The sequence below is a fragment of the Bicyclus anynana genome, chromosome 11, assembly GCF_947172395.1.
Source record: "Bicyclus anynana chromosome 11, ilBicAnyn1.1, whole genome shotgun sequence".
Taxonomy (NCBI): domain Eukaryota; kingdom Metazoa; phylum Arthropoda; class Insecta; order Lepidoptera; family Nymphalidae; genus Bicyclus; species Bicyclus anynana.
This window is the reverse complement of record NC_069093.1, coordinates 4,287,082-4,311,621: the sequence shown is the minus strand read 5'-3', so window position 1 is coordinate 4,311,621 and position 24,540 is coordinate 4,287,082. Positions and strand designations below refer to the sequence as shown.

General features: G+C 37.6%; 1 protein-coding gene across 1 annotated transcript in view; it reads right to left on the bottom strand.

Moving 5' to 3' along the window:
* LOC112054641 (protein eva-1-like) overlaps nucleotides 1–23,622 on the bottom strand; it is a 110,046-nt gene extending 86,424 nt beyond the window's left edge. Inside the window, exons 1-2 of the mRNA XM_052884488.1 lie at nucleotides 23,085–23,622; nucleotides 1,394–1,586 (exon numbers count right to left, since the gene is read on the bottom strand). Of these exons, the coding sequence (XP_052740448.1) occupies nucleotides 1,394–1,466 (73 nt within the window). The 5' untranslated portion in view covers nucleotides 1,467–1,586; nucleotides 23,085–23,622. The remainder of the gene's footprint in view (nucleotides 1–1,393; nucleotides 1,587–23,084) is intronic.
* Nucleotides 23,623–24,540: the final 918 nt, after the last annotated feature.

The window sequence follows — 24,540 nt, the reverse complement described above, 5'->3', positions numbered from 1 at the left end:
TTAGCGTGGCATAACGGACGACAGCGCCATCTAGAATCTATACTTATAATACGAATTCTATACATTTTGTACATTCTGTACATTGAAGATATTTTGAAATTTTTTGTTGGGGGGCATTATATAATCGATACTGAAGCTAAAAGTATATTTTTTTCGATTTTTTGTCTGTCTATCTGCCTGTCCGTGTTTTTTTTGATATTCGGGGATTACGCTGAAACTACTCAGTGAATTCAAATGAAACGTGGCACGGTTTAAGACCATAATACGGAGAAGGTTATAGGATACTTTTTATTGCGAAAATAAAATAAGAAGGGAGTGAAATAGGGGTTGAAAGTTTGTATGGAAAGTCCTTCATTTTAGAGTTAGATACAGTTTTAAATGTTTATAAATCATAAAAAAATACAAAATATAATAGGATTCAAAAATTTTTGAAATTCAAACTCTAAAGTGGTGAAATAGGGCTTGAAAGTTTACATTCATTTCCACGCGGACGAAGTCGCGGGCGTCCGCTAGTATAGAATAAAATAAGTATTCCACTAAAACAAACGAAATAACCATCAAATGTAAAAAAGTCCTATTACCTACTCAACCTAATGAAATGTTAAGCCAACCGTACAGAATTCAATTCCATTTATCCCGACGAGGCGAATAATTGAAGTGACGTCATTTTGACATGCTCCCATACATTGTCCAACGATCGATGACATGACAATGGCCCGTGATTGTTACTGCTACCAATATTTATGATTGTCAGACTGTAATCACAGGTACAATTTCATTGTGGGTTGATTCTCACAATGCCTTCGGGGTAGGACGTTTGAATGAGTGAATTATTACTATTTAGGTGAATTAGAGTCGTGACAGACTTCTACGGGAAATTACTTAATCGTGTCACGGTTGAGCACGAGTCTCCTCTCAGAATGAGAGGGGTTAAAAGAGAATTAGAGCTCTTTGTAAAAGACCTGTACGGGAAATTACTAATGCTTTGCTTAGTTTAGCTGCTCTTATTTGAACAGTATAGTCATCATTGACAATTAGTGTTTGGCTCACTTTTAAGCACGAGTTTCCTCACAGAATGGGAATATGTTTCGTCTCTTATGTTGTGTAATAATAATTTTCAAGTAGAAAATCTACGCTTATGTAACTTTTCTACGCATGGTAAAACTAAATTGCCCTGAAGGGATTTTGATGTTTTGTAAAAAAAATCAACAAAACTGTAAAATTTCGCTTTCATATATTGCTTTACTTTAGTAGACCTTGATGTCTATCACCAATTAGTAAGACATACTCTATCACAGCTAAAGTTTATCGTGCTATTTCCGGAACATCCCGTATACATAGTATATTTTGAAAAAGACATAAGAATAATACAAAGATTCAAGAGAAGCCTCACCTAAATTATCAGCTCGATGTGAAGGGATAATAGAGATCCATAACACTATAAGAAACCCAGTCGTCCGTGCCATCGTATCCACTTAACTCTCAACACTTATGTACACGTCGAATACACTTTCACATTTCACTGGTATATTGTAGTCCATATGAAATTCTTTACTCTTCATAAGTCCAGTGAATTCACCTCTGACCTGCAAAAGATAGTTTAATTTAATTATATGTTCAATTTTTAACTTAATTACATCTATCGCGAAATCATGACGAAATGTCAATTACATTTACAATTTGCAAAATATATAAAGAAAGTTATTTAAAACCAAGTGGTAATTTTGTTGGACAACTTTCAGTGGGCATATTAATCTTTATCGGATGCATCGAAGAATGGAAGATGGTTTGAAAGGAAAACAACAACATGGTACGCCTCATCTATAATATGAATCATCAAAAGGCGTTGGTAAGCGCATAACTCAACAACGCATGGACCAATTTGGCCAACTCTTTTTTTAAATGTTTGTTGAAGTTCTAGGATGGTTTTGAGGCGAGAAAAATTCGAATAATTGCCGGAAAAACCATAACAATAGCCTTTTTCTTCTTCCCATGTCAATTTGAGCTTTATCGTTATTGTATAAAGTTCATATTAATAATAATTAGAAAACAACAAATAATAATTTGTCTAACTCGCCATAAATATCACATACAAAGTTTAAACAGTCTAACTACGAATACAATTTTTTTTTGAGCCTAACGACTTCTAGGGCCTGACCGCGATCAGTTGTTTGAAACAGTAAAAATAATGTCTGTTTGCAATATCGCAAAATTTTTCATCAATATCATCATCTCCTTACCCTTATCCCACTTAAGTGGGGTCGGAAAAATATGTCAATCTTTTCCATTCGTTTCTATTACTCGTCAACTCATCATCCACTCCTTTTAAACACATGTCCTCTTTCACACAATCCAACCATCTCTTCTTTGGCCTTCCTCTCCTCTTATGACCTTCCACTTGCACATTCAACATTTTTCTAGTAATATGACTTTCCTCTCTACGCATTACATGTCCATACCAAGCTAACCTTCTACTCCTCAATTTTTCTGTCACTGGCGCCACCTTCAGACTTCCTCTTATATACTCATTCCTTATTTTATCTATTCTTGTCACACCACACATCCATCTCAACATACGCATTTCGTTCACATGCATTCGTTTACTATCCGTCCCTTTCACCGCCCAACATTCTGATCCATACAGCACGACAGGTCTTACAACCGTTTTGTATATTTTACCCTTAAGTCTAAGAGGCATTCGCGGGTCACATAGTACACCTGAGACCTGTCGCCATTTCATCCATCCCGCATTCATTCTACTTTTTACATCTCGGTCCACATTGCCATCGTTTTGAAAAAGCGACCCGAGGTACCGAAAATCGGAGCAAGCTGGTAGGGTTACATCATTTAAGGCAATTTTGGAAGATTGAGATGTACCGCCAAAGTCCAAGAATAAGTATTCAGTTTTCGTTTGACTGATTCGTAGACCAACACTTTCCAATTTCTCCTGCCATTTCTCATCTCATCAATAAAAATTTTTCATCAATATATGAATTATAATATCATCATGATATGATGAGCAGTGATAGCCCAGTGGATATGACCTCTGCCTCCGATTCCGGAGGGTGTGGGTTCGAATCCGGTTCAGGGCATGCACCTCCAACTTTTCAGTTGTGTGCATTTTAAGAAATTTAATATCACGTGTCTCAATCGGTGAAGGAAAACATCGTGAGGAAACCTGCATACCAGAGAATTATATTCATTCTCTGCGTGTGTGAAGTCTGCCAATCCGCATTGGGCCAGCGTGGTGGACTATTGGCCTAACCCCTCTCATTCTGAGAGGAGACTCGAGCTCAGCAGTGAGCCGAATATGGGTTGATGACGAATATCATCATGAATCATTAAAACTACTTGTAGTTAGGTTGTTCTATATTCGATTTAATGCCTCTTCTTATACGTTAACGATTTAGATTTAGAAACTTCGTTGCGAAATGTTCAATTGAAGAACTATACAGATAAGAAGTTTCTTCGAAACCTTTTTGCGAAAGTATTGAAGCTCCGTGTAGCGAAGTAATACGCCAGGGCTGCTTTGTTAAGTTTTAAATGATGAAGACTGGAGTTTTGTAAAGTAAATCTCACGTTTAGTTAGAGCTGTAAGTTGGTTTGTGCTAATGGTATGTTTATATTCATGTATAAAAAATTTATTAAAAAAAATTCAACCGACTTCTAACTCAAAAATTAACCTAAACTAAAAAGCAAAAAATAACATCTTACCTATGTGCTACCTTCTGATCAGTTTGATGGCGGTGCCAAGCTAAAGTGATGATTTAATTCAAGCTGTTTAAATTACAAAATTTCTGTGGTTCTTTCAGAAACGGCTTTAATTAAAACATGACACTGGATTGGCACCGCCTTCAAATTATTTCGAAATTATGCCACACATCACAATATCTCCAGTACAACATGACATCCAGGACAATACCCTGCGATGTGTGGCATAACCCAGAAAATGTATATATCTATTCATGTAAAAAGAAGAAAGAGAAAGAGAAGCTAATACCAGGAAAGTAAATATACAGTAACGTTGTTAAGTTTTAAATGACGAAGACTAGAGTTTAGTAAAGTAAATCTCACGTTTAGTTAGAGCTAAAAGTTGGGTTGTTCCAGTGGTGTCTATGTCATAAATTAGTCTCACGTTTAGTTAGATCCGTAAGTTGGGTTGTGCCAGTGGTGTCTTTGTCTATATTCATGTAAAAAGAAGAGATATAAAGAGAGAGATAGAGAACTTTACACCAGGAAAGTAAATACACAGTAACGTTGTTAAGTTTTAAATGATGAAGACTAGAGTTTAGTAAATTAGTCTTTAGTTAAAGCCGTAAGTTGGGTTGTGCCAGTGGTATCTATGTCTACATTCATTTAAAAAGAAGAGATAAAAGAGAGAGAGGGAGTAAGTAATTAATACCAGGACATTAGATACGAGGTAACGTAGTTAAGTTTTAAATGATGAAGACTAGAGTTTAGTTAAGTAAATCTCACGTTTAGTTAAAACTGCAAGTTGGGTTGTGCCAATGGTGTCTATATCTAAATTCATGTAGAAAGAAGAGATATAAAGAGAGAGAAAGAGAAATTAACACCAGGAAAGTAAATCTACAGTAACGTTGTTAAGTTTTAAATGATGAAGACTAGAGTTTAACAAAGTAAATCTCACGTTTAGCTAGAGCTATAAGTTGGTTTGTGCCAGTGGTGTCTATTTCTATATTCATGTTAAAAGAGATAAAAGAGAGAGAGAGAGAGAGAGAGAGTAATTAACACCAGGAAATTAAATACGAAGTAACGTTGTTATGTTTTAAATGATGAAGACTAGACTTTAGTAAAGTAAATCTCACGTTTAATTAGAGCCGTAAGTTTTGATTGTGCCAGTGGTGTCTATTCGTGTGCAAAAAGAAGAAATTCGCGTAAAAAGAAGAGCTAAAGAGAGAGAGAAATTACAAAAGGAAAGTAAGTACAGAGTAACGTTAAGCAGTTCCGCGGTAAACAAAAGAAATATTATTATAAAAACAAAAAACCCGACTGCTTAGCAAGTATCACAGTATCTAAATAAATTTCTGACTAATTTCTTTATGTTGCCGCATGCGGTGACAAACATTGGTATTTCATTCTTTGCCCGTAAGAAAGTATTATTAGCCCCCGCCTGCAGACAATACTTGTTCTAGAAATATTCTTGCCTTTGTTTCATAAAGAAAACAGCTGGTAAATATTTTCTGAAACAATTATCTACCTACTGCTATCTATCAAACCTAGGTTAAAGAAAATCCCAAAGGAAATAAAGCTGTAACGCCGCGAGCACTAAGATAAAAAGAGAAAAATTTCCTTTCTGTTGAGCTTCGCTTCTAATCTGCTAGCCTTTGAAAGGAATAATGTGTTCGCCGGGATCTATACGATGAAATATTGTAAGTCTTCGCCACTTTCGGTTGGGCTTGAGTTATTGAATATTTAGGTTATTGTGGTGCCTTCTTGGTCCAGTAAATAAATTGCTTAGATATAGTAGACAGATTCCAGATCTCAAATTGGGGATGCTACACTCCCATGTCTGCAGGTTAAGTCGACGGTTCCATATTAATTATAAAAACCATTCATTACCGACTACTGTTTAAACAGCATTGTGTAACCGCTCTCTTATAGGCAAGAGAACTCCAGTGACCTGTAGTAGGCAATTTGAAAAAGAATAGTCCTAGTTAAGTAGTAGTGTTGAACAAACTGTTAGCCATTAATTAAATGTGGCAAATCAAATTATGTAACGGGCTAAGCCGTGAGTCTCATTAAAGGACAAAGTCTTGAATAGATCTAATATTGTTACCCGACTACGGCGAAACCAAAAGGAAGGGTACTTAATGAGTTTGGCAGTCTGTGAATGTATGCGTGTATGTTCCACCGTAGCGCATAAACTATTGAACTGATTTTAATGAATGAGATGTCACAAGATTCGTAAGAATAGCTCGGGTGACATACGCTATATGGGTGATATGCGCTATATAAATTTTATAAAATAGTTATTTATGATGGAATTTAAACCTGATATTCTAACCTCGAAAAAAATTAAACCGAGTTTCATTTTAGTACCTATGCATTTCTCGTTTTCTATCTGAAATATTTTCTTGTTTCATCTTTTTTAGACCACTTTTTTACGTAGTCGGATTATAGTTTAACTTTATTTTTTAATGCATCTATAAAGTGCAAGGCACTTGTGGCACGTTTTCACCAATCACTGGATATTGATAACTAGCTGACGCCGCGCGGTTTCACCCGCGTAGTTTTCGTTCCCATAGGAATACGGGGATAATATATAGCCTATAGTCTTCCTCGATAAATGGGCTATCTAATACTGAAAGATTTTTTCAAATCGGACCAGTAATTCTTGAGATTAGCGCGTTCAATCAAACAAACAAAATATTCAGCTTTTTTAGCATATGTCAGCATATTAGTATAGATGTCATAAGATACATGTGTTGAATCCATACTTCAAACACTCGAAACGTCTCGAAACCCGCTAACATTAATATTATTCCGGCACTTAGCAAACACACTCAAGAACAAAGAAGCCTCAGGATTAGTGCCATTAACGGGCGAATCTATAAGCGAATGCCAATACAAATAGCGGGGGATCTCCAAACGATTTCCCTTAGCCACACTCCCTTGTCTATTTTTGTTCGGCCTTCGATAAAAATAAATGACTCTATAAATGTAAATGCTACGTTAAGTGTTGCTGTTTTTCGCAAAGTAGTTAAATCAAAATTATTCTCTACTTAGTAGTTTTTCTGTAAGTTGTTGGTGAAATGGTTAGTTACATAAGCATCAGATCAACATTATCAACCCATATTCGGCTCACTGCTGACCACAAGTCTTCTCTCAGAATGAGGCCAATACACAACCACGCTAGCCCAATATGGATTGGCAGACTTCACACACGCAGAGAATTAAGAAAATTCTCATGTATGCAGGTTTCCTCGCGATATTTTTCCTTCACCGTTTGAGACACGTATTTTTTTTAAATGCATTTAACTGAATATAGCTTGGCAACTTCGTTCGTAACACTCTCGATGTGACGGGGGGCGTGTAGCGATGAATGAAAAACCCACGACTGATGCACGTCACTTTCACACCCGCGCTGTCTTTCCTCGTGTCGCCCGCATATCATGGGAGTGTTATCAACGAACTTGCCAGAATAGTTGGAGGTGCATGCCCGGACAGGATTTGAATAGCTTCGTAAATAATAATTCCAAAACTTAAGCCCGCCGACGCGCATTGGAGCAACCTGGTGGTTCTACTTTGATAATGATAAAGTTAAACAAAATCTTGACAATAAATAAATATTGGGGTCATCTAACTTGTATATATGGGGGTAAGTATTGGGATCATGCTAAAAAAAGTATTCCGGGCGTTTTCTTTGAAGAGATCAGAACCCATAAGACGTCGATACAATGAGCGGAAATTCACAAAGTGATCCAAAATCTTTGGTCTATTTTTGTCGACATTCGGTTTAGGGTGTTTTTTTAACCGACACAAAAACGGAGTAAGTTTTCATGTCGACGCGTATATTTTTTTATGCTTAACTTTTTACCAAGTAGTCTAATATTTATAAGTATTTTTTACTGGAGATGTGATATCCTCCCGTGACCAGAAAGCTGGCCTATATTTAGGCCAGAGAATTACTATTGCCATACAACGTGGCAATATTGCCAGCCTTCTGGGCACTTTACCAATGAACATCGATTCGGACGAATTCTACGACGCCTGAGTCTTTAGATATAATTTAAATTTAATATATTTCCTTTTTTATATTTATAATGATGTAGATAATATAATAGCAGTAAGTAGTAAGTAGAATTAATAAAATAAAAAAAAAAACAAAATTTTGTACAAAATAATATATCCCTAAGGTTAGGGAAACAGAGGTTTGTTGATCTGATGATAATGATGATGATGACATGAACATAATGTTCATGTAGGTAAAACATGAAATGTTCATTTTCTTTGAAAAATGATGACATGAACATGTAGGTAAAACATGAATTAATGTTCATTTTCTTTGAAAACCATTTTTATGATTTGTTGAAATCACAATCAAGCAAACACATCAAGCAAGCAACAAGCAAACAAACACAAGATAACAAATTTGTTGAATAATAAGCGGTCCAATGTAATAAGTTTCCTTTTTTTATTGTATATTACAAAACTGAGAAAGACTCGATTCAACGTTAAAATATCATTCAACTAGAATTAAACGTTGCGCTCGAGAAAAATAAAAAGAAAGCCTTCGCTCCCGTGATTGCCTTCATTTATTCTTAGCGTTTTTGAAAAAACATGTCTTCATCCTGAGGGAAGAGAGAAATTAACGTCTTTTCCCTCGAAGGAACAACATTTTTGCCCCAAATTAAAAGAATTTCGTCTGGTACAGTTGTTTTACGGTTGTTGAATTTTGTCATTAAGATTACTGTTTTCTTTCTGTGTACAACCCTTTTTTTTTATAATTAGGGCATTGTGATGCATGCTTGTTTAGATAATATTTCTTTTGTGTATTTATTGTATTAAAAAACTAACTCTCAGCTTAGGTTTGTCAATTTGACTGAACAAGCACGTACAGTATTAAATTAAAGCTACTGTTACACATGCTCATTTCAAGCACAAAAGCATGCTACTATTGAGTAGTTGCTACTTATTAGCATGTGTATCGCTAACAATGAGCATGCTTAATTATGAGCATGCTACTTGCTGCGCGGGTGAAAGAAAGCGTGCTTTAAGCGCGTCTGAACAGGTTTCATTATTGAGTATGCTAGTTGATCAGCATTGCTATTCTGTATTATCTTCACCTTCATCTCTCTCTGTCTAACACGATACTATAGACCGAGAGCGATAGATACAAATTAGCATGTGTAATTGGAATGTTTGCTTTGAGCATGCTTATTCAGGAGCATACTTAAAAATAGCATGCTTATAGCTAGCAAATATAAACTGATAATAAGCATACTCGTATGGAGCATAACACGAATGTTTTAGCATGCTATTTTAGAGCATGTGAAACAGTACCATAATATTGCATTTATCAGAGAATAGGGGCTAAGGGCCCCGATGACTTGGGTTCGAAACTAGTCGGGCGTACGCCGACGTTGCATCACGTGAGTTTTATGTCATAATAAATTAATTAGTACGTTAAAAACGAAGTTCTGAATGCTCTCAATCTTTGTCTTTCTTTCGACCTCATTCGAAATTCCATCCACCGCACTCATTAAAAGTCGGAGCGCACAAAACGGTGATTTTCTAATTGAATATTTAATTGGTGAAACTAGCGCGCTTCCAAATTACCCTTTCAGTGTTTTAACTTTAGGTTCTAAGATTTATTTTGAGCCTATATTTTTAGTAGGGTTGAAGTTTTTACTAACCAGCTGTTTTTTTCACTGTTAATGAATTTATATAGTTAATAAATCTTAATTAATTAATAGCCACAATGTCCTACAAATTGCGTGGTACGTTATCTCGTTCCGAAGCTTAGAAATTTTCATTTCCTGATAACTCAGTTACCCTTAGTTACCAGTATCAAGAATTTTCGGAAATAAAAAATTTGATCGTTTTATCGAGATGAAAAATTAACTTGTTAGTGTACAACTGATTGTTGAAAAAATGTTCCACTGATCCCTGACTAGTACACTTTGTTGACAGCCCTTGACTGCTATCTCACTTGAATTGAATGAACGAGGACATCGTACCGGAACGCTAAATCGCTTGGCGACACGTTTGCTGGTAGGGTGGTAACTAGCCACGGCCGAAGCATATCACCAGCCAGATCTGGTCCAATTAAGAAAACCTCAATCGACGTAGCCAGGAATTGAACCCAGTACCTCCGTCTTGTAAATCTACAACGCATACCACAGCAGACTCACTTTTTTCCTTGCTGATTGAATGTTTGCTAGACTTCATTATGTGACTATAGTCTCAGCTATAGTCACATAATGAAGTTACATACTAGCTAGACTATATAGGATGTTGGCTCGAGACCGTTGTGCTTGGAGGTCCATGCAAAAGGCCTATGTCCATGTCCATGTATGTAGCCTGGATGCCGAAGCCCGACTTCACCGATATACGGCGCCCTGTGGACTAAAACCTCCTACATTCACCGGCCTTCCTTCCCGGTACCGATGTGAATGTTACTTTGGAAAGGGGTTGTCTTTTAGGCATCGTTCATTCGTTGCTGCTCCCATTGATCTTGCACCCGTCTGCCTATAATACAATGGAGCGCCCTTTCTCCACCTATCCTCGCTTGCCAGCATGTATGGAACAGTACAGAACAGCAGTGGACGGCTATCGGCTGTTAAGGTAAGGTATAGTATGCCTAATACATATTATTATGGTAAACTAAGCCTAATTGAAATTAATGAATCTTGATTTGTTTTTAATTTGAACTATGGTTTATCTATGCAATTTGCATCGTAATGGATTTTGAAGGTAGCATGTAACACTTAAAGTCTAATCCGAAGGATCCGAATTCCGAAGTTGTTTGGCGAATGGCCAAGAATCCGAATGTCTGGCAATTGAGAACGTCATTTCTCTTATCCTGAAGAAAATATAAAACATGTTTGGACGATTTTGGTATTAAACTTTTATATCCACGTCCCACATTGGTACGAGTATTACTTTTTTTTATTCTTCACAAGTTAGCCCTTGACTACAATCTCACCTGATGGTAAGTCATGATACAATCTAAGATGGAAGCGGGCTAACTTGTTAAGAGTAGGATGAAATCCACACTCCTGTCGGTTTCTACACGACATCGTACCGGAACGCTAAATCGCTTGGCCCTACGTCTTTGTCGGTAGGGTGGCAACTAGCCACAGCCGAAGTCTCCCACCAGCTAAAAAAGCTTTTAAGTGAGTATTTCCCATAACTCTGGGGTTATATTCTTTACCGAAAATAATCACTTAACATCAGGTGAGATTGCAGTCAAGAGATAACTTGTTTTTGAATAAAAAAAGTAATAATATAACTCGAATAAAAACACATATAAACCTTTTCGTAACCATGATGACTTAAGGCCTTATTTCTTCTCAGGCTAAGCATCCATCTCGTCACACTGAGAATATTTGAACACAGAGCCTAATAACACTTTTTGGGCCTTAACTAAGCTCAAAAACGTAATTATCATTACGAGGGACTTTAAATTTTATATCACGAGTATTATTAAGCAACCTTAATAAAACAGTCATGATGAAATTGAAAATCTCGAGCTTAGAAAAGCGTAAATTTTCCTATAAATTCATAAAGGTCTTATGTTCAACGAAAATTAACCCCCAGGGCTGGTTAAATACACGATGGCGCTTATATCTTTTGAAAATTTAGTGATGTAGCGGATTTAAAAGGTGCTTTTTGAAACTGTTTATAACCCTACAGAGGTTCAAAGAAAATATACACGAGTGAGATTATAAAATTAATAAGAGTAAGTAATCTATACTAATATTATAAAGAGGTAAAGTTTGTAAGTTTGTAAGTTTGTAACAATTCTTTGAAATGGGGTAATCTTCGGAACTACTGGTCCGATTTTAAAAATTCTTTCACCAGTAGAATGCTACGTTATCGGGGAGTGCTATAGGCTATATTTTATATTTCTATCATATATAACTACTGAGTTATCGCGGGTTTTCTCTTACAGGTCGGACCGAAAAACTTACTTATTCGCATGCGCTGCCTCAACCATTGCGTATAACTGAAATAAATGTATGGAGGCTTTTTGAACCTTTAAAAGTTCTACAAAAAAGTCCGCGACACCATATATCTATCTTTTATATTTTAGCAGATATAGTACCTTTAGTACTTTAATAAATTATTTAAATTTTAAACTAAGGTTTACGTCATTATTTACACAACTAAACTTAAATCCTTATCAAAATAAATTATTTAATAATCACAAGGATATTATAGAGATAAGATTTGCCCTTTACAGTATGTTAATTAGTTATATAGTTTCGGAGATAATACAAAATTTCTGAAAGTCGCAGAAATTCCGCTATATGACGCCCCGCGGCTTCAATTACGTGGTTCCCGTTCCCATGTGAATATGAGGACCAAACATAGCCTATGACACTCGCAAATAATGTAGCTTTCTATTGGTAAAAGAATTGTCCAAATCGGTCCAGTAGATCCAGAGATTACCCCCGACAACCATTCAAACTTTACCTCTTTATAGTATTAGCATTGAAGTCGCTTGGGAAATTATAGTCTTTTAGGGTAGATTAAGGGTAGGATAGGATAGGGTATGGATTGGGTACGGGTAGGGTTAGGGTAGGGGTAAGGTGGGGGAAGGGTAGGGTTAGCGTTAGCGGTAGGGTAGGAGTAAGGTAGGGGTAGGGTAGGGTAGGGTTGGGTAGGTTTACGAGCAGGGTAAGGTAGAGGTAGAGAAGTTTACATAAATTTTTACGCGGACGAAGTCGCGGGCGTCCGCTAGTATTTTATAATATGACATTAAAATTAATTAATTGTATCCAACCTTTAAGGTTTTTGACCAACTGAAACGTGTGCGTTTGGATTTGTTTGCAAGCAAATTTAAAAATTCATAATTGTAATTGGATTTTTAATGGCAACTCTCTCTGCGAGGTCATTTTCAAGCCTATTGTACTATTGTGAACAACAAAAACGAAATTAATGTTCAATCATAAATTACTAATTCGATACAAAAAACACTATATATGGTAGTAGGACATAATCCCAGCATACTCTGCAAGGTATTGCTCCGTTCAAACGCGTTGGTTCACCACTTATTATTAGGTGGACCATCTGCTTGGTCCGTCAATTATTTTTACCTTAATAAAATCTTTACCAGGTTAATATGCCTATTACATAACATTTTTTTCTCCTTAAAAGCTTTCGCTTAGTTTAATTTCTTACAAACAATTTACCCCTGCGATAAAGATACGTTTACCCTCCGAAACGTAATGGAATATAGAACGCGAAGCGAGAACTTTGAAATAATTAATCATAAATCTATATCACACTGATAAACGCTGTTCTGAACACCACAAAATGGAATGTTGATGAGAATATCACGTGTTTTGAGCCTAAATTTAAATTAATAATTGTTCGTTCACGTAAATGCAGATCCTGTGTATCCTTGAGGGATCATTGTAATACATTTCACTCTAATTGACATGTTATTTTCTAAATTACATTTATTTTATGAGTAGCGGTAGCTCGCGACTTCGCCCGCGTTGAATTCGGGTTTTTACAAATCCCCGGGAAACCATTATTTTATTGGGATGAAAAAACAGCCTATATTTTGCTTAATAGCCTTATTTTATTGAAAATCCCATTGATATCGGTTCAGCCGTTCCAAAAATTAGCCCGGTAGTTCCAAACAGACACGAAATGTTTAAAAAAGCTTGTTTTTTGTTTTATCGGTTTTTTTTTTGTAAATAGGCAGGTATAAGCACTTGATGATATATAATTACATTTAAATCATAGCAGACACTTCAATTGTATTTTATGTACTGTATGTATTTAATTATTTTATTAATTAAACATTATAATGAAGTAGTTACGAGTAAATACTTTATGAAAGTCATGTTGTAAAATATTTAATTAATTAATATTTTGTATAGCATTACAGCATAGGTATACACAATATATTTTGTATTATGGATTCCATAATAGGATACTTTCAATCAAATAGATCTTACAGATTTTTAAATTAATTTAAACCCACGCAGACGATGCCGCGCGCTGTGTAGTATTTAATCAGCATAAAGAAAAGCCTTGGCGATTTCGCCGCAATCGAACATCGTCCTGACCTTTGGCAAACAACATGGCAGCCAAATATACCCTACCATTAACAAATTAATCACAGCGTAGAATCTTACATAATATACACACAATAATGCTTAGATGAGCAACCCTACAAAATACTTGCATATAGCAAAGCCTTGACGATTTCGCCGCAAACGAAAATCGTCCTGACCTTTGGCAAACAACATGGCTGCCAAATATACCCTACCATTAACAAATCAATCACAGCGTAGCATCACACATAATATACACACAATAATGCATAGATGAATATACATTTGAGACGAAGTACGAATAGGAATGGCATGATTAATCATCCTCACTGACAAGCGGCTTGAATTATGTAAATAACCATGGATATTACCATATTACCAATACCAAGAGATTAGTTATAACTTATAACTATATACAGTACGGGGTTTGAATTGCCTTACGAAAATCCATAGGCTTCCTTCCATTAGATCCCGTGGATATAACTGTATGAATCAACATAATATTGGGCTGATTAGTAAAATGTTATTATATGTGTGGTAGAGTATTTTTTGTAGTGCTCGTCTAGGAAAGTACTACTGCCACGCGTATATCTGCCGCCAAGCGGCATTCCTCTGTTTCAGTTTGAAGGATCGCTGGTGTAATAACAAGGACACGAAGCTTATGGCGACATTTTCTTTTATGAAAGATAGGCTCGCGCTTGATTACAATTATGCTTGTTGGAAAGTATTAATGTGGTCTTAATTGGACCGGTGGTAACAAATTTTAATTAAATTTATTTAGTAGTTTCGGCGTGATGCGCGGTCGACAAAAAGACGAACAGATAGCCAGACAAAAGTTCTGTTTGGCTTCAGTATCGATTCGATATCGCAAAATCCTTTCTTAGCGAATACCTACTAACTACTCGTATAAACTACCTCCCTGCCAAGTTTCATCTTTGTACATTAAGTGGTTTTCGAGATTTCGTGATGAATAACCTATCGCATTTATATATCAAGATATCGCCTTTCAATGGAAACTAGCAGACGCCCTCGGTTTTACCCGCATAGTTCCCCTTTCAGTTCGAATACAGGCGTAAAATGTAGTCTATGACACAAACACAATCTCACAAACTTTATGTCTTTTTGTAATATTAGTTTTATTGTAAGTAGGTATCATCATCATATCAGCCGAAGGACGTCCACTGCTGGACATAGGCCTTTTGTAGGGACTTCCAAACATCACGATACTGAGCCGCCTGCATCCAGCGAATCCCTGCGACTCGCTTGTTGTCCACGTCAGTCCACCTGGTTGGGGTCGACCAACACTGCGCTTTGTGGTGCCGGGTCGCCATTCCAACACCTTGGGACCCCAACGTCCATCGGTTCTTCGAACTATGTGCCCTCCCCATTGCCACTTCAGCTTCGCAACTCGTAAAGCTATGTCGGTGACTTTAGTTCTTATGCGGATCTCCACATTTCTGATTCAATCACGCAGAGATACTCCTAACATAGCTCGTTCCATCGCTGTGTGACTCTGAGCCTTCTTAAGAGGCCCATAGCTAGCGACCAAGTCTCGGAATCATAGGTCATCACTGGCAACACGCATGTCTTCAGGCACTGAGAAATTTCGGACGAAAAGAAATCGCGTAGGTATAAATGTATAGAAAATCTCTTTTACGATTTAACTTTTAGATTGACAGCCAATGTAGTTTGGAGCCTTGTATGTAACGAGGGTGTCGACGATATTCCAAATAAACGTCGATTTCCCGGTCATTTAATTTATGAACCTATTCTGAACAACAAAGTTCTCAGTGGGTCCATAAATTGTGTGGCGTCTTGGTCCATAAATTTTGTAGTAATGTAGTAACTAATTGTCATTATTGTTTTGTGGTTTCATTCCATGGTCATTATCTGCATTCTGCACAGAGTGGCTTAAGTAAGGTAGCATACCTACTTACAAAAGAGATGTCCGAAATTGGGCTCACTTTTCAGAACGATACAGAAATGACAAATGTACTACAAATCTTGTATATTTACTAAATTACTCCATTAGAGCCGTGATAGCACAGTGGATATGACCTCTGCCTCCAATTCCGGAGGGTGTGTGTTCGAATCCGTTCTGGGGCATGCACCTCCAACTGTTTAGTTGTGTACATTTTAAGAAATTAAATATCTCGTGTCTCAATCGGTGAAGGAAAACATCGTGAGGAAACTTGCATACCAGAGAATTATCTTAATTCTCTGCGTGTGTGAAGTCTGCCAATCCGCATTGGGCCAGCGTGGTGGACTATTGGCCTAACCCCTCTCATTCTGAGAGGAGACTCGAGCTCAGCAGTGAGCCGAATATGGGTTGATGACGACTCCATTAGAATCTTAATCTTATCAAACGCGGCTTGTCAATGTCAAATGCCAATCAATGAAGTAGATGTCATTCTGTTATCAAACTGACAGTTCTCCTAGAGATTCGACATATTTATATCGATCGAATATATTGTCCTATTTTGACTTCAATTCAATTCAATTCTTCTTAATGGCTTTCATTTGTGCCAACTGGGCACGGTTTATCTCGCCAGTGTCGAGTAGATGGAGAAGGCACGAAGGAGATTGTTCAGTGAGAGCTGACAAGTTCAATTTTGAGAATCTACTAGATAGTTACTATTACATAATATTTTTGTTAGTTCCTAACCTATAACAACACAAATAACATATATTAATATTAACAAAATATTTAAAATAATTTACATAGTATAAACATATATTACAATTTAATCTTATTACATTCTACATATTTACACAAAAATCTACAATATGGACTAAACACAAACATTAACAAACATTTAACACTTAAAGGACGAGGGACTTTTGGGGGAAGAATGTCATAGAGAGGATGAAGAAGTCTGGGACAGTTAAAAAGGAGATGAGTAACAGTGCCTTCATCCAAACCACACTCACAGATAGAGTTATCCCTAATCCGGAGCTTGTTTAGATGCACAGGTGTACATGAGTGACCAAGACGCAAACGAGAAATAGTTGTAAGAACCCAACGTTCAGTCATTTTTTGAAAGAAAAACCAGGGACGTCTTGGTATATTTGGTTGGATAGATGAAAAATGTTTGCCTTTCACCAATTTTGATTCATTCCAGAAGGACTCCCAAGATCTATCCAGATAAGTTTTAGCCAGGGCAGTCAAGTCCTGCGAAGAATTTTCAAAATACTCAAGGGAGCCAGTAATCACGGCAGCTTTTGCACATGAATCGGCAGTCTCATTTCCAGGGATTCCGGAGTGGCTTGGGATCCAAACAAGCAAGATGGATAGTCCTCTTTGATAACTTGACAGCAGAGCTTGCCTGATCTTTAAGATTATGTGAAACCTTGATTTGCTTTTGAATGGGTTTTCTTTAATGGACAATAAACAACTTAATGAGTCTGTAAAAATAACCGTCTGTTGAATGTTATGGGACTGTGCAAACAGGACTGCTTCCAATATAGCAGTGGCTTCTCCTGTGAACACAGAAGACTCGGGAGGACATTTGAATTTTAATATTATCTTATACCTGGGAACCCAACAGGCAGCACCAACACATCCATCTGGGGATAACTTTGATGCATCAGTATAAATATGTAGATGATTTGACCAATTTTGATTAATAATGGCTTGAAATTTAATGCTAGTATCTGGGGCTCCTTTAACTAGGCCAAGATCTGTGATGATAGGGGGGTTATATAACAGAGCTTTATATGGCGTGGAAAAAAGTGGGTTATATTGGAATTTTGATATAGGATGAGGGAGGCTATTAAATTTCATGAAGCTGTCTAGTAAATAGGAAGAGGAGTAACGACAGTGGGGAGTGCGGGACAATTGAATTAATTTGGGCCAAAGAGGATGTGATGATAACTGTAACACCTTGCTAACATACCGGTCACAAAGATATTGGCGACGGATAGATAAAGGAGGGTCAACACATTCTACCTGTAAGGCATTAGTGGGGGAAGATTTCACTGCTCCTAGAATAATTCTAAGGCATTTAAATTGAATTTTATTTAATTTTTCGCAACCTGCTTTGTTAAAAGGATCCATAACAAACAAACAGTAATCTATATAGCTTCTAACTAGGGCATTGTACAATAATTTAAGAGAGTAAGGGTGAGCACCCCACCAGACCCCAGCAACTGCTCTTAAAACATTAATGCCCTTTTCACATTTTTTAACCACATATTCACAATGAGCCAATCCGTTCAGTCGATTATCTAAATTAATGCCCAAGAATTTGACATTATCTTCAAGGTTGATTGGTTGACCCTCAATAAAAATTTGGAAGTCAGGGAGGGATCTTTTCCTGGTAAACCTCACTGCCTGACATTTGTCCACTGAGAGGGACAGACCATGGTCAGACAGCCACTGGTTTAGATAATATAAAGCAGAATTTAAGCGACAGGATACTTCTTCTATACTGCCTGAGCTGTGATAGAGGACTATATCATCAGCATATTGCAAAATGTTACAGAAACTATTAACAGACAGTTCAAGATCATGGGTATATATGCTATATAGCAGAGGGCTGAGAACTGAGCCTTGAGGAAGACCTTTCCAGACTAGCCGGGGGGGAAGAGAGGAAGACTGGTGTTTAACTAGAATGGATCTGCCAAATAACAGATTACATATGAGATGTACCATCCTCGGAGGAATACTCAGCTTGAGCAGTTTATGCCTGAGCACCGGAAGAAGGACATTGTCATATGCAGAAGCAATATCAAGGAAGACACCCACAAGGTACTCTCCTTTTGTAAAGGCTAACCGAATGTCTGTTGTCAATATGCTGAGGCTGTCTGTAGTACTCATACCCTTCCGAAATCCAAATTGCGAAGAGGGTAGAATATTTCTGCTTTCCACTATCCATTCCAATCTATTTTTAAGCAGGTGTTCCGTCACCTTAGCTAATGTAGATGACAAAGCTATGGGTCTGTAGGAATTTGAATTTAGTGGATCTTTACCAGGTTTGAGTAGGGGAATGACAATTTGGGATTTCCAGGAATCAGGGATAGAACCGGATTCAAAACAATTATTAATAAGACTAAGAAAATAGGATTTAGCTTTGTCATTTAGATTAGTTAGGAAAGAGTACGGCACGCCATCTTCCCCTGGTGTTGTGTCTTTTAGACCACTGAGAGCCATTTGAAGCTCAGAGAGTGAAAAGGGGGCATCCATTTCATCAGAGGTTGGAGCTGGCGTAGAAGTCAGAAATAAATCCTCATTAGGAATAGAAGGTGGAGCCAGTTTGTTTGCAAAGTTGTTAAGCCAATCGGAGGGATTATTGGAGGTTCTGTCAACATGGTTGAGGGAACGGCGGAATCTTCTAATATTTGTCCATACAATAGAGGAAGGAGAGCGAGGGTTAAGGGATTCACAGAAACTCATCCAACCTAACTTTTTCTTTTTCGATACAACCCTTTTGGCTTTAGCATCAAGTTTTTGGTAGTCTAAAAAATTTTCTAGGGACATACAAGATGAGTATGTCTCCTCTGCATTAGTTCTTTCCCTAAATAAATCACTGCATTCATCATCCCACCAGGGAGGTGAAAGCATGTGTTTTTTGGGAGGATGTTTTTTAGGGATATGTGAATCAGCCGAACATTTAAGACAATTTAGAAAAGATTCATAACAAATCATAGAATTTCCGTCAATCTCAAGACTTGGCAGGGAGTCAATCATGCAGTCAACCGATTGGGCGTATGCTGCCCAATTGGCTTTTTTAAGTTTATATTTCAAAAGAGGATCATAGTTGGGGATTGGAACGGATCTATTATTTAATAAGATGATAATAGGAAAATGGTCACTGCCATGGGTGGACGGCAGCACTCTCCAATTCATTTGGGAAGCCAGGTTCGAGGAGCAAAGGGTAAGGTCCACTGCTGATTTTGGATTCTGACCAGGGTATACTCGACGTGTAGGAGAACCATCGTTGAGGATGCACAGGTTAACATCGTCCAGTATATCTATCAGCATAGGAGCAAGCCCATCAGTGGCATGACACCCCCACATAGTGTGGTGAGTGTTGAAGTCACCCATGACTATGACCGGACTGGGAAGAGAAGATAGGATAGATTGAATTTCAGGAAAAACAGAAGAAGAAGGGTGAGGAATATACAGAGATACAAAAGAAATATCTAGACACCGAACAGCCACAGCATTAAACTGTTGGCTGTGGGGAGGGAGAGGGATTTGGGAATAAGGGAGGGAGTGCTTCATAAGGAAGGCACTACCAGCACAACCGTCATCTCTGTCGTCCCGCAAGCAGGAGAAACCTGGAACCCGAATACGAGAACCTGGAATCAGCCATGTTTCCGAGACGGCAATGATGACAGGGTTATGCAGATTTATGAGGGATAATAATTCGTGTTTTTTGGAACGTAAGCTTCTACAGTTCCATTGAAGTAGGGTTGTTGGGTCCATTGTTAAGGATTTTAAAGAGTTGGGATAGGTTATGGGCAACGTTGGGCGGTAAAGGGATTTCACTACATGGAGTAATTATATTAACTAGGAACTCGGACAGAATTTCTAGAATTCTGCCCTGGGTGGGAGGGGTATCAACTTGGTCAGCATTCAAAGCGCAACCATTTGGGAGGGGTGATGAGCATCCACCAATAATATCTTGGTGGGCTCTTTTGTCATACCCTTTCGCTAAGGGGGCTCGAGGACGCGGGGAACGAAATATAGTTTGTCGATAGGAGGATTTCGGAGAAGGTTGAGGTCTCGGAGGGGTCCTCATGGAGTTAGTAGGAGGGGAATCTTTAGTGATTTCTGAGTATGAGCGACGGACAGGAGGGAACTGAGTTGCCGCCTCCATATACGAGATATTATCTTGAGACATTACTAATTTTATAGACTGTTGGCGTGAGAATTCTGGGCAGTCCTTGTCTATAGCAAAATGTTTTCCTGAGCAGTGTAGGCATGTGGATAGATTTGCAGGTACTGGGCAAGAATCTCCTGAGTGGGGCTGAGCACACCTGTAGCACCTAGGCTTGGACCGGCAAGACAACTTGATGTGGCCAAAACGACAACAGTTTTGGCACTGGATGGTGGGAAATTTATAGATTTCTACTGTGAGTGAAGAATAATAGGAGTATATTCTTTCAGGGAGCATCTGCCCTCTGAAAGTCATAACGACGGTTTGTGTTGGCACCCAGGTGGTAGTACCCTCACTGGTTGTTTTTCTATTCAGCCGTCTGGCTTTCAGTACAATCCCACAACCAGTGGGGAGTTCTAGAGACTCCACAAGCTCATCCATGGACCAGTCCACGGGAACTCCTTTTACAAGACCCATACGAGATACATTATAAGTGGGGATGGTAGCTTTATATTTACAGAGTGTTAGTATTTGGTTATTAAGGAAATCATTGGCTGCTTGTGGAGTTGAAAACTCCACAAGGATTTTGTTACGACCTACATTTTTAACGCCGTCTCTAACAACCGACGTTATTTTATTTTTATGTAAAAATTGGCCGAAAGTAATGGCTCTTATAGAGGCGCCTGATGTTGGGTCTTCGAGTTCCCGGGAAACCTGTACAATGAATGGACCTTTGTCGTCCACAGAATACAACCTGGGGCCATTGGCGAAGGAAGGATGTATGTATGTGTTTTGGATGGATGGAGAGGATTGAGTATCGTTGGGTTTTTTGGAGGAGGAAGAAGAAACTCCTTCCTCTCCAGGACGTTTTCGTGACCCGATTCCCGGGTCAGGGGGCTTGGGATCTGGATCTATCTCCATGATTTAATAATATTATATTACCAGCACCAGTAGGGTTATTAATAACACAATAATAACTATTTAAACTGTGAAAATATACACAAAAAAACCGAAAAAATCACCGAAGACTCACTAACACGTGCGTTAACCACTTCCTCTAGCGAGAAAAAAACTATTTTGACTTCAAATCCTAATTAAAACTGTCGCCTGCCAGTTTGACACTGATAAAACGATGAATTTTATGTCAAAGGGACAGGAGTGATCTGTGACCAGTAACAAGTAATTTAACTGATTAAGCAAATATAGATTTTTTTTTAAATTGGCTTCATAATTTCTCCTCAATTGTCCTAATTTAAAGCCAATTTTCAGTTGTGTATCATTCGTATAATTTGGACCCGAGTTGGTGGAGACTGGGTTTCTCCTTTCGCAAAATGGAAAATTCTCCAAGCAACTTCTATAAGTGTCTTCTCTTCGAAAGTTGACGACCATTACGGTTACCATAACTTTAGAGGCGGCAGATCGGAACAACGATCATAATATGCGCATCCCGTACCACTCGCGAAGGTATTTCAATCAGTAGGTGTATCGTCTGCCAGGTCTTTGGCTTTCGTAGATTTCGTCTTATACGATGCGCTGCAAGATCTTACTTATCACGACTCATAATGTTAGTTTCAGTTAAAATTTGTAAATTAATAATGGTCCGGAATGACTCAGAATAGGTAGAATATTTAATGATTTTTGCATAATATATGAAGTGTACGTCACTGTCTAGTGTTTACACAGCCTCCTCTAGTAATTTCTGTGCACCAGTCTTCTTGAAAAAATCGGTTGTCTATAAAGTCGGTTTACTGACGATGGTTGAACGTGACAACGTCATAAGAAAATACTGATGGAATGGTTGCATTTTTCAAAAGAAAACGTTCGGTTTTCTAAAATACTGTGTAATAATCTTCATAGACCAGAAAGTTGGCAACCCTAGAGCTAGGGAACGACGCATGACGTCACCTTTTTTCGAGTGTGCAGCCGGTTTCGACATCGAATTATAAGACGTTGTCACGTCAAAAGTTTGTGCACTAATGTAGACATGTGTGTCTGCTACAGGACGATGTCTGGACGTCAAGATTTCGACTTGATTGTTAGAATACTTATAATAAAGTTTTTATTAGCTCTCAGAAGCTCTTTGACCTTGTATAAATGAAATTAAGACTTCGCCAATAATACATCTAGAGCTTATAGCTCTCTCCCGACGTATATGTTTCTGAATTTAATAACTCAGGGTATTTGTTTATAACAGGACTAAATACGCATTGTCTTAGCATATATCCTTATTGTAACTGGCTACATCATTCTAATGCGCAAATGAAAAAAATAAATAAAGCCTATTGTTTTAGATAATCTTGACTACTTAATACTTTGGTATAAAAACATGAGTTTTAACCGATCAACGACTTGTTCTTATAAAAAATAATATTCAAAAGTTTACTAGATTTATCACAATCAAATGTGTTGAACTACATAAAACTACCCACATTTGTGTAACTTTATAGTGGTAATTAACGCAATCTGCTATAGGTAAATAATAAAAATTCATCAATATACTCACATCAAGGCATAATTTCCACAATCCAAAATAACCACTTCATAAAATAAATCCAACTACTTAAATTGAATACGCATCCACCGTAAACAAAATCCAAATAACTAAATACAATTCGAAATTAAACACCATAATAATCCAAACATTTCACTGTCAAAGGATTCATTCAAACACATCTGAATTTCAATAACACAGTACAAATTAAATGTTATTTTCAATGATGTGAAAGCACTATTTAATTATTTTTATTTCACTACTACATTTTTTTTTAATCTTAAATTAAAAAAAAAACTATTAGTCACTGTCTCAATGCCATGAATACGAAAGTTTTTTTCGATCTATCTATCCGACGAACCTGCAGGAACCGCACGCATCGGGAGCGTGGACACGACTGACTTCCTCGGCGGAGTGACGATACTGAAGTCTGAATTCTGTGCCGGGATGAAATTTCAGTGCGAGTTTTCGGTGATCCCGTTCGGCTGAATACGCAATACTCTATACGTGCGCCTACATGGGAATTGGACACCTGTTTTAGATGGACAGATCGGAAAAATTTAAATTTACGTCAGTTACGAAGGAAAAACTCCTTGCAAGTTTGCAATAACAGATGAGAAATTGAATTGTTAATGTTTTATAAAAGAAAACGGAAGTTTATTGTGTAAGTAAATATTTTTTTTTATTTTTTTGTTCTTGAAAAATTGCCGCATTTTAACTGAAATGTCATAAAGGAATTATCCTCTATAATTAAATACGGGTGAATTGATAAAACAAAGTTACAATCACTGATTTTGAGAAGATCAAACGTTGATGTGGATACTTAGAATTAAGCACAAAGTTTCTAGGTAACATCGGATAATTGGGAACAGCTTGCTTTGCAGAGGCTATCAAGTCGTAAATCTATCATCAAATCAATCAATCAATCAATCATATCAGCCGATGGACGTCCATTGCAGAACATATGTCTTTTGCAAGGACTTCCAACTATCACGATTATGAGCCGCCTGCAAATCCCTGTGACTCGCTTGAGTGGTCAGTCCACTTCATGGGGGGTCGACCAAACCTGCGTTTTATAATGCAGGGTCGCCATTCCAGCACCTTGGGATCGGCTCTTCAAACTATGTGCCCCGCCCATTGTCACTTCAGCTTCGCGACTCGTTGACTCGGTGATTTTAGTACTTCTGTGGATCTTCTCATTCCTGATTCTATCACGCAGAGATACTCCGAACATAAATCTATAATCGATAACTCTCTACAAGCCCTTGACTACAATCTCACCTGATGGTAAGTGATGACGCAATCTAAGACGAAAACGGAAGAAAATTGGAGTCCTAATCTGATCCATTACCGTTCTCTGAATAATAATTAGTATACCTGTGTTATCTATACTAATATTATAAAGGTTAAGAGTTTTTTGTGTTTTTGAAAAATTCTTTCAGTGTTATGGGCTAATGGGCTATCCCAT